The sequence below is a fragment of the Primulina tabacum genome, chromosome 11, assembly GCF_025594145.1.
Source record: "Primulina tabacum isolate GXHZ01 chromosome 11, ASM2559414v2, whole genome shotgun sequence".
NCBI classification, from domain to species: Eukaryota; Viridiplantae; Streptophyta; class Magnoliopsida; order Lamiales; family Gesneriaceae; genus Primulina; species Primulina tabacum.
This window is the reverse complement of record NC_134560.1, coordinates 32,670,694-32,682,457: the sequence shown is the minus strand read 5'-3', so window position 1 is coordinate 32,682,457 and position 11,764 is coordinate 32,670,694. Positions and strand designations below refer to the sequence as shown.

The 11,764-nt window shown below is 36.5% G+C and overlaps 1 protein-coding gene and 1 long non-coding RNA gene across 2 annotated transcripts; one reads left to right on the top strand and one right to left on the bottom strand.

Annotated features, from left to right (window-relative positions):
- Positions 1–945: 945 nt before the first annotated feature.
- LOC142518831 (serine carboxypeptidase-like 50) lies at positions 946–2,552 on the bottom strand. Its single transcript, XM_075621649.1, has one exon. It carries the CDS (start codon positions 2,452–2,454, stop codon positions 1,102–1,104), a length of 1,353 nt encoding a protein of 450 aa, XP_075477764.1. The 5' UTR covers positions 2,455–2,552; the 3' UTR covers positions 946–1,101.
- Positions 2,553–8,472: 5,920 nt separating this feature from the next.
- LOC142518761 (uncharacterized) lies at positions 8,473–11,344 on the top strand. Its single transcript, XR_012813640.1, has 2 exons — positions 8,473–8,618; positions 11,095–11,344. It is a non-coding gene; the product is annotated as an uncharacterized LOC142518761 (long non-coding RNA).
- The last annotated feature ends 420 nt before the right edge of the window (positions 11,345–11,764 follow it).

The window sequence follows — 11,764 nt, the reverse complement described above, 5'->3', positions numbered from 1 at the left end:
TGGAGGATTTCTACCCGGGTTACCTTGAAAATAGCACCTCACTCAAGTGCATCAGTATGGGCTATCTTATGCTTGAAAATCATTATTGTCAGAACCACATGGGTTTGGCGTGTCAGAGAAGTTGTCAGAGGTAGGGTATGGGCAGCCACCTTACCCTAATTAGCAGGTGAGCACTAAAAATAATATAATCATGAGATTTCTTCCTATAAATATAGATATGTATTCATTTGAGGGATCCGAATATTTTGCTTCTAAGCTCTTGGCATTCACTTATATTCACACATATATATAGTCATTTTCTCCTTCATCATTCACCTGCTAACTCAAGCATCGGAGTGGCTACACCGGACACCCCTCCGGCATCCATTCACGAGTTATCTTCTTTTTTGCAGGACATGGTTGCAACCATATTATACAAAGATATACCTTCACCACAAGATATATCTCCTTGCTCATTTTTTCTAAACAAAACTCTTATCAGATCTGGTGGATTGCTCCAATCCAGCTCATCCAATTTACGCAGATCACATCAATACGAAAAACAAATAAATTTCTCAAATTTATAGCTCAATTATCATCCCACGAACATAACTCTAGATATCTGCACAATCTTTGATGATTTGTCAATAGATTCATTCATTTGCAATACAGCATCCCTTCTTGAGCAGCTCAAGTTTGATTAAAATTTGGGCTTCAAATACAATGACCTCAACACCCTTGCATTATCTTTCAAAATTATCAAACAAATCCAACAAAGAAACCGAAAGCAATTAAATAGAATGTGATAGTTGGATCATTTCGCTACTTGATTATTTGACAATACAATACCTATTCAAAGCATTTAAGAGTCGGTCTCAAGACTTAAAAATGCTTTTTTATCGTCAAGCCAAACGATGGAAGATGAGGATTATTAAATAATCTTCATGTTATCATGGACACCATATAGTGGATTTATCATCCTCTCTAGTGTAAATTATTCCAAGATTTGTCTTCTAGTTTTCAATTCAAATTACTGAGTTAATGGCTTCAAGAAGCCATGTTGATTGATCCTAGCTCATTTCTACTAATGTTACAACAAGATAATTGCATTGAATCTCATTCTCATATAGCTCTTTTGAAATCATTCATCCTTTCGGAGTTCTTCGCAGCAAATGATCCCTTCTCCAAAACCCAATCTTCAATCATAACTCGGGAATTAACGGGCTGATCGGTTGGCACGAGATGTCCTGCATTCAACACCACAACATGGCTAAGACTATCCCATTTCTGCACATATCCTGCCAACTTCCCTCTCACTCTCCAAATCCTCCTCTCTGCCTCTAAAAACTCTTCGATCCCTACCCAATCCATCTTCTTAACCCAAGCCAATGTCGACACCACGCCATCCCTCAAGTCGCATTGCCCTTGATATAACAACACTTTGGTGTTCTTCACCAAGAATTCCACCATATATCTCACGCTCTTCATCACATCCTCGTGTAATACATTCCCCACCGCGTCGCTGCATGTCTCGAATACAATGGATTCCTTCGCTCCCAACGCCTTTTTCGCCTCCACATTGTTCAAGAATGTAGCAACTAAGTCTTCTTGGTAAGGGATCAGCCTCCTAAAATCATACAAAGTGGCTAAGCCAGTCATATTTTCCAGTGCGCTTAAAACCCTATTTCTTGCATATGTTGCTTCACTCCAATCACCACTTTTCACGAATCCAATAGCCTCCAATTGAAGCTTTTCCAAAAGGGATTTTTCCTTGTCATTAATCAAGCCTAAATTATAAGTATTCACAGAATGAGTTGCCACTTGAATCTCTGGATCAGTCAATCCATTCCCAATTGCAACACCAGCCAAATTCACTCTACTTTCACTAGGTAAGAGGGCATTCTTTTTCAGTGTGTAATAACCAAGCGCTGGAAGATACTTCCCCGCATAACTCTCACCAGTAATGTAAATTGGCCTAGATCTAAAAGATTCGCCCAAGGCAACAAATTTCTGAATTGCCCTGAAAAGGTGCTCTGCTACACCAAATTGATTTCTGGGTATTTCTTCAATCGAATCAGCAATGCTAAATCCTGTTCCTATGGGATTATCAAGAAAAAGTAGGCCAAAGACTTTGTTCCAAGAACCTGGATTGGGATCCAGTGAAAGCTGCTGATTCACAAGCCACGGGCCAAGCTCATAAAAGTTTCCCATCATGGATGAGCATCCAGGCCCACCTTGAAGCCAAATGAGGATCGGAATCTGGGAGAGTGGCGTGTTGTTGTAGGGATTTTGAGCTTCATAGAATGTGTAGAAAATGGCTGAGCTGGTGGACGAGTTGACTGATAAATAGCCGGATTTTGTTGGAAGGGCTTCTTTGGGAAAAGAAGCGGTGGAGGACGGTGGTGGTGAAGCGATGGAGTGGCGGAGGACTGCGGCCAGAAGGAGGAGAAGGAATATTGACGGTGGAGATATCATTTCTTGAATTTTTTTTTTTTTTGAGTTCTGTTTCGGTGAGTGAATCACAGTGGTGCATTAGGTTGTGTACTTTTCCATCAGTTGGCCTGCAAAATTTGTCTTGGTTCGGGTACTCTGTTGATATTTTAATTATTATGGAGGAACATGACGTAATTAATTGTTTGTTTGATACCATTATTACAAGGAATGTGACAACTTAATTTGTTTTGGCGTTTAGCCATTGGTGGTACCTATTAAGTGAGTATGTCTCACTTTTCTAAGTGGGTTCTTCTCCATAAGACATGGCTGAAAACAAACATAAGAAAAGAAAAACTTTTCCGGCATGATTGCATGAAGTCCCCATGTTCAAATCATAAATAAACTCACGAAATAAAGAGAAAATTCAAGAGTGCATAAAAATGAAGGGCATCGATTGATTATAAGGTGGAGTAGATCTTGTACTTATAAACAAACCATGGTAAGAAAATAGAAAGTTTCCTTATTAAAATTGTTATCACGTTTATCCAAGGTCCTTTGTCTAGATATGATGATATCTAGGCAAAGATTTGATTAATCCACCTCGAAACCTAATAGATTCTTATGAACTCTCTCCTTTGACTACGTACTAGAGCTCGACTACCCTAATTACTTCAAATACCTCGACCCACCAGTTCGGCAATATAAAACGTCCACAACTCGTTTTCTTAAAACGTGCTAGAAATTTTTTTTCTTCTTAATCTCCATAATTCAAAATATACATACATACATACATATATATATACTTTAAAATTACCTTGACACCATTTTAAAATTAAAACAACCAACTAACATTTAAAAATCCAAAGAAAATAGTATAAATCGTAAAAATTGTCAAACGTTTTACCAAATCTCAAAACATTATTTGAAAAGTATAGTTCATACTATAGTCTCTCAAAAACCTCTCATAACATAAATAAAAAGTCGTAAAAATATCTTTAACATAATCTTAAAATCATAAACCATAAACTAGTGCGAAAAACTAGCGATGGTCCTCGGGTTATGTGCACTTTCGGTCTAGCAAAGTCAACCATTAAGACCTCCATTCACATTATTATCATAATAACATGCATCAATCACACCTAGTGAGTCTAAAGACTCAACATATCATAATCTTAATAACAATTAACACATATACAGATCACATGCACCGTAAAAATACTAGTACTTAAAATATTGTTTCCATGAATATGCGTAAACTTTAAACATGAACATTTTCGTAAACATTTTCATGATGCATAAACTTTAAACAAAAATATTTTTCATAATGATGCATCGACTTTAAACATAAACATTTCCATAAACTTTTCATAAATATTTTCATAAACATTTCTGTAAACGTTTTCATATCATCATAAACCTATTCGTATGAACATGCATAACTTAAACATCAACATTTTCCTTTTTATCATTTCAGATTATATATCCTTTCATCATTTTATCATAAAATTTTTCTTTTTCATCATAAGCATTCACGTTTTCTTTTTATTGAATTTGGATCGTTAATTGGGACTTTCGTATCATCATAATGTCGATGGATCCATGTATCATGTAACCACAGTACTGGACGGCGGAGACATCATCGACAATCTCATCCGTCAACTGAGCCTTGGCATATCATCATCATATGGAAATACGATCGTCGGGCTCTCTCTGGGGCCTTGTCCCATAGACGGGCTCTCTCTGTGGCCTTTTTCCATGAATGAGCCCCCTCTGGGGCCTTCTCCCGTAAATGAGCTCTCTCTAGGGCCTTTTTCCTCACGATATCTCCATTCATAATCATCATAATAGTCACAATTACTTCAACTCCTCCAATGTTTCAGATTTTCATCACTTTAAAAAAATCATGCATTTAATATCATTTTTCCTTTTAAAAACAATCATGCAACATATCTTTTGACGTTATCGTTTCCTCATAAAAATCCAAAAATATCTTAAAATAAACCCTTTAATATATAAAATCCATAAACATTTAAAATAAACATTTTAACATATTAAATCATAAACATTTAAAATAAAAATTTTAACATATTAAATCATAATCATTTAAAATAATCATATTATCATATAAAACAGCATTCAGGACACTGTTATGACGTTTACTAATTTTCGGATGTAAAATTACCGTTTTACCCCTATACGTAAAATTTCACGTTTTTGACTTTTTCTCAATTCATTCAACTCTAGACCATCCCAAATAATTATTTAAGCTTATATGAATTTTTTCGTATTTTTATTTGGCTTAAATCGAGAGCTTTTAATTTAATCTTAAACATAACATATTAATGCGTTTTAATCCCGAATTAAACCAAACTTTAATATAAAATTTCCATATTTAAAAACATAGATTTTAATAATTATTTGAGCTTAAATTTAATTGTCCATAATTTTATTCCGCATAATTTGGCGTTTCAATTAGATCTTTAATTAACGTTTCGTGCGGCGATTAAATCCCGGATAAATCCAAAACTCATTATTTTCTTCCCAAATTTTAAAGATAACATTTAGATTATCTATTCTACCTTTGTGAGCCATGAACCACACCCGTGGACCCATAGTTCCAATTTTCCTTTTAATTTTCGAAATAATGACCCTCACTCGAACACACCGAGCCATCTCCCAATTTACTCGAGCCACGCCCGAGCCACCTCAAGACAAACCCATCTAGGAATCCTACTGACCAAGCCCAGCCCATAGAACCAGCCTTGGACCGACCAAAAACCCCTTTTCCCTAAGCTCGATTGCATGCATGTGTGTATGAGTGTCTCCTAGCATGTCTAGGACTCCTAACCCAACTTGGACACTTCCAGCCGAGCCACCACCGAGCCCCACCTGACCCTAGCCATCCCTGGACCATGCCAGACCCAGCCCAGGCCAACCCAAGCCCTTGAACTCGCGCACGAAGCACTGCACATGACAACAGCTGCGCTCGTCCCTTGCCCCTCATGGTTCTCTCTTTTCCTCTCGAACCAGCAGCCACCCAAGCACCCTCTTAGGACCCTAAGGACCTAACCTAGCCCAGCCCTAAAGCCCCCTGGCCGAGCCCCTTAACCATCTGCACGAGCTGCACCAGCGCGTCTTTCCTTGAAGCTCTCGAGCAGAGTCCTAGCTTGCTAGGACTCTTCCCCAGCCCCTGGTCTCGAGTCCTAGCATGGCTAGGACTCCTTCCCTGACCCAAACCGAGACCCAGCTGTGACCCGAGCTAGGCCATGCATCAAGTCTCCCTTGAACCCGAGCCTAGACACCTAAAGCATGACTGTTCGGTTCCAGGTTTTCTATTCCTGCGTGTTGCCTTTCCGTGTGTGTTCTAGGATCTTATAACTTGTGTAAAACAATCTCCTTTCAATTCATAATCATGACAGCCCCTTAGGTACATGTAATTCATGATTTTTGGATCAAAACACATGCTTTAAAAATCATCCTAGATGCATATGCGAAAATATTTAAAATCCACCCTTGATTTTCATGCAAAACATGTTTAAGCAAATACTATGGTGTGATGGATGAGTAAAAGAAATAATATGGCGTACCTTTGCGTTTTTAACGCACGAATAAACGTTGACGATTACGAAGAACGGAGACGATCGACCTTGCTTTGATTTTTCTTTGCAAAAATTCGAAACTCTTGCTCTTGAATTTTGATGTGTGTGCCGTGATAAAAATAAGAATTTGTATTGAGTTGTGGTGTGGGGCGTGGGGTTTTTAGGTTTAATGGGGTGATTAGTACCTTAAATATTTAATAAAAGCCTAACTACACTCTAATTGGTATCTTATGCCCATTAACAAAGTTAATTATGCCCAATTAACCCATTAGTGTTTAATTAAAATATTTTGTTTAATAAATTTTGTGAATTTATTAGCCGGGTTGCCAACACGTTCGTATTTTTGTTGAAAATCCAACATCGATAAAATTACGTCCCGACATATAAAATCACCTCAAAACTCCTTATTTTCAAAAATAAGAAAAAACATCAATCATATTTTAAATAATTAAAAACAATTATTTAATCAAACATTTTCCATTTTTCAGCCATCGGTCTACGTTTCTCGATCGCAACTCGAATAATCCTTAAAATTACATTTTAATGCATATAAGTAGAAAAATATATTTTAAACATGTCAATATGCACCACATAATTAATTTATGCAATTAGAACAATTATTTGAAATACATGAGGAATTTAATAACTTATATGCATGTGGTTCGCGTAGACTTTCAAATTTTTGGGGTGTTACAGGATACCTCGTCCTAGTCATATCTCATGAGACCCCAAGACTTGCTGGGGAACAGCCATCATGAGCCACCTCGGCATACAGTGTTGAAGAATTAACCTGGGGTGCTGCAAGTATGTTGTTGTACCATTTTCACAGCCAAGATGTAACATAAGTTTAAAATTTTTGGTTTTGATGTTTAACTTTTCTTGGGTGTCGTATGATTTTAAATTCAATACACAGGACACAGCTCCAACTATTCTAATGTTGAGGTGGTAATAGATCTTTTTGTATCTTCTTACAAGAAATCAACTGGATCATACATCGTTATTCAATCACTCTAGCTATTAAGTCTACGATCGAAAAGTGTGTTCCTAATATAATTCTCACTTGAGAATAAAGAAGAAGTTTGTGTTGAAAATCAATCACGTAAGGAAATGGCGATCCGAAAGATGTGTGGTGGAGCTGTTGTGGTGGCCGAAGGTTTTCTTCACCAAGAGGTGTTGGTCGTGAGGTGCTCTTGTCAATACAAGGGGAGGGCGGGAATTTGCTTAAGAGAGAGAATACATCATTGCTTGTGTATTGTATATTGTGTTCTCTTTTTATTAAAGATCTAAACGAACAAAATCGTTTGTGAGCTATTCGAAGCTCGATTCGATAAAAGCTCGTTTGAGCTCGTTTAACGAGGCTCATTAAGATAAACAAACCAAACTCAAGCTTTACAGTACTGGGCTCGTTAGCTTGTGAACATGTTCGTTGGTAAGTTCATGAGTAATCTTTTAGATGAAAAAATAATAGTTTTGATATTTGATTTATTGATTTTGCATATTATTTATGAAATATATAGAAAAATCTATTAAATTTATTTATTATAATAAATTTACAAATTTTAATAAGAATAATATATTTTTCTTTAAATATATAGTTTACTTTTTAATTAATTTAATGAAAATTTAAATGTATAATTCATATTTATTAAACTTGTTTAGGCTCAATAAAGGCTTGAATAAGCTCGTGAGCCATGTATATATTCGTTAAATAAAGCTCGAGCTCGGCTCGATTATAAACGAACCAAGCTCAAACATTCAAGAGTTCGGCTCGGCTCGACTCGATTACATCCCTACTCTTTATTAACTTTTGATTACGCATATTTAATATTTCTCTATCGTTGAATTCTTATCATACTATAAATGTAACGTCCCGAAAATTGAAAAATCCACGTGAACCACATGCATGCAAATTATTAAATTTTTTTGGTATTTTATTATATTTTTTAAAGCATAAAATCTATGTTTATTTTATTAAATTGTGTTTAATTATTTTTATGCATTTTATGCATTATTATTGCATGATATGATTTAATTCATGAAATTTTAAATGATTTTCAAGTTTCATTTCGCGCACGAACGAGGAGCGGAGGCCGGGAAATTTTCAAAAAAATTATTTTAATTACATGATTAATTTTTATTAATTAATATAAGATGTTTTAAAAGTATTTTTCAAGAATTGGGATTTATTAAGTATTTTTACCCACATGATTTTAATTTTTAACGGTACGCAAAATTTATCAAATCGGGAGACTTTTTGAGGATTCTGCTAATATTTTCAAAATCTTTCCAACATGAAATATTTTTCGAGAGTGTGTTTTGATTTAATGGGTCTACTTTTAAACTTATTGGACTTAAATATTTTTTTATACTTTTAATTAAACAATTAGGGCACAATATCTACTAATTAATCATTTAAATAATTTAGTAGTGTTACCCTACACCTATTATTCTTCAACAACCGACAAACCCCTTCCCCTATCATTCTCTCTTTATTTCAGCAGCTCCTCACCAGCCATGCTTCGACCAAGCTTCAATCTTTGCAAAGAAAATCTCTCCGGTGCCCTCACTCGCGCGATCGTTCAAAGTTTTGATTCAATATATTTCAAGGCACGCATTATATCCTTATTTCCTGCATCATTCATGCGTATATATTCTGTTATGTGTGCTGTTTATGGGTGTTTCATTCGGCATGTACAAATCCGAGTTCCATGGTTTGTTTGTTTCGGTCCATGCATGTATCATTCTTTTGCATATCACGTTTGATTTCCTGGTGTAAGGGGTTGCTGATGAGAGCCCTGAGGGACCATAATCTTTTAGAAGGAAAGGATAGTAGGCTGAGACCGAAGGTTGATCGCGATGAGAGGGTCGATTGGGGAGTTGTGAAGAAGGGCCACGTTTTAAGAGTAGAATGTGATGTTGAGTGAGCCGGCTGTTTGGAGGACCTTCCCAGGCCGTGGACCAGCCCCTGCTGGGTCTGAGCCGTGGCTTAGAGGGGGCCACAAGCTTCTGGACACGCCTTTAGAACAGCTGGAGTCGCGATCTGCTTGGTGGTGAGTGAGCCGAGAGTTGAGGTTTGAGGCGCTGTGTTGGTTGTTGGGCTCGGTCTGGTGTATGGATCGGCTAAGGGCCTGGGGTTAGGGTCTGGTGCGTGTCTAAGGGTCCTAGGATGAGTCTCTTTATGGTGGTTCATGGCTTGGAGCGGCAGCTAAGAGGCTGAACAAAGAAAGTTGCGGCTGTGCACTTTGAGTTCGTGTAGAGCAAGTCACGGCTGTGGGTTTTGGGGCGGTTGCTGGACGGGGCCAGGGCTTGGGGCAGTGTCTTGGTCGTTCTTAGGCTCCTAGGGAGGGCCTGGTGGTGTTGGTTCAGGGCTGGGTTGGCTAGGCAAGGTGGTTGGACCAGGAAGCAACCAGCTGCACCAATAGGAGACGGGTTAGGCTAGTCACGGCTCTTGCTTACTTTGGGGCTCAGGCGTTAGTTCTGTGTTTGAAAGGGGTGTATCATGGTCTTAAGTTATGTCTAAGGGTCGGATCTAGGGCCTGGTTCGGGTCCGGTTAGAGTCGGTTTAAGCATGAAGTAGCTAGGATGCGAATTTGGAAGGGGTGAGCTTAGGATTGGTGATTAGCGTTGGAAGGGCCGAGAATGCATCATTTTTCTGGACCATCAGCCTTGGGTTTAATGGCTTGAGGTTAAGATTTTAGGACCATTATAGTGTTTTTAAGATATGACAAAAAGTTGGGAAAAATTCGGTTAAGTTTCGAGTCGATTTAGGTTAAAACCGGGACCCCGATCCAAGTTTTAAAACAAATCGGTTAAGTTGTAAAATGAGCTCGAGTATACATCTAGGAATGATTATAAATATGTTTTGGGATATTTTTAGGAGTTTGGTAAGCTTCGGATCAAAATAATGAGTTTTGGAATTATCTCGGATTTAATCACCGCACGAAACGTTAATTAAAGAATAAATTGAAACGCTTAGATTTAAGCTTAATAAAATTATTGGAAATTATATTTAAGCTCGAATAATTATTAGAAGTCTAAGTTTTTAATTTTGGAATTTTATGCTAAGGTTTGGTTTAATTCGAAATTCAAACGCATTAATATGTTATAGTTAAAGATTAATTTAAAAGTCATCGATTTAAGCCAAATAAAAATATGAAAAATTCATGTAAGCTTAAATAATTATTTGGGACATGTTAGAGTCAACGAAATTAAGAAAATTTCAAAAACGTGAAATTTTACGTCTAGAGGCAGAACAGTAATTTTTGGGTTCTCAGGGGCAAAATGGTCATTTTGCAACCGGGGTGAGATTTTGGTCATGGCAGCGCCCTGAGTACAAATTTACTATATTTTAAATGTTTATGCATCATGATCACGATTTTAAGATTTTATGAAGATATACGTCGCATGCTTGGATTTAAGAAAAATTGCATTTATTCATGATTTTTATAAGTGATGAAAATGGTAATGTTTTGAATGATGGGAATTAGTTGTAGCTATCGAAGTATATGTAAATGTTTAAGACGTATATGTAAATGCTGATGATGATGATGAGGCTTAGGCACAGTGGATGGGTAATCCTGTCACTGATGTCCGACGGCCGCCGGGTACCTCGGTTCTATGTATGATGAATCCATCGTAAATGATGAATGATGTACGATAGTCACCTCTAATGAACTGAATTCACCAATGATAAATGATGAACGATAAATGATAAATGATAAATGATGAATGATAAATGATGAACGATAAAGGATGAATGATGAACAATAAATGATAAACGATGAATGATGAATGATGATTAACGATGAGCTGTTTTGACACGTCATGATTTTACACGACACGTTTATGTTCATGAAAGGTATGTTGGCATTATGATTTTACACGACACGTTTACGTATATGATGACATGACATGCTTTAATACGATATGATTTTACACAACATGATGTTTACGTTATGCTTTTAAGTTCATGAAAGTTATGTTGAGTATGATATTTTTCACTGCTGTGTGCTATGTATATGTACTTGTTATTCCTCGTACAGACGTGTTGAGTCTTTAGACTCACTAGGCGTGTGTGATGCAGGTGAGCTAAATGCTGAGGAGACTGGAGGTGCTGAACTATGAGCAGGCAGACTTGGTGGGGTGACACGACCCGAGGACCACATGTTTTTCGCATTACGATTTATGAGATTGAGAGGAGATGAATATTTTCATACGTTGATGATTTTAAGATTTTTATTATTTTATGTTTTCGAATGATTATAGATGAGTTTGGTTATTTTTAAACGACGCTATTTTTATTGTCAAATATTTAAGATCATTTTTAAATCTTATATTTTTCTGTAGAGCGCATGCATGCGAAACGTTTAAATGATATTTCGAAAATGGGAGTTAAAAAAAAATATTTCCGCATTTTTAAAACGAGTAGACGTTTCAATAAAAATTTAATATCAAGTGTTTTTCTCTTGTTAAATATCTCATATTGTATTTTCAACTTTTGAAAATACTTTATATATTTAAGCAACTATTATTTATTTATTGATTCTAGATTTCTCTAGAAAAATCCCCTCTTCTTCCATTCTAACTAGGACCAATTTAACATGTTCAGACATACGGTTCCCGCAGAAGATCAAGTTGTATCCCAAAAATATCCGGGTCAAAATATAGCTATTCTCTGGATATCTTGACATGGTGGAAAATATACTAATCAAAATTTGACTAGAATAGGATTGTGGTTTCGTCAAAATCCCGAT

What these genes read in the sequence shown, in the direction of transcription:
- LOC142518831 (XM_075621649.1), bottom strand. Translation starts at nt 2,454, where the DNA reads ATGATATCTCCACCGTCAATATTCCTTCTCCTCCTTCTGGCCGCAGTC.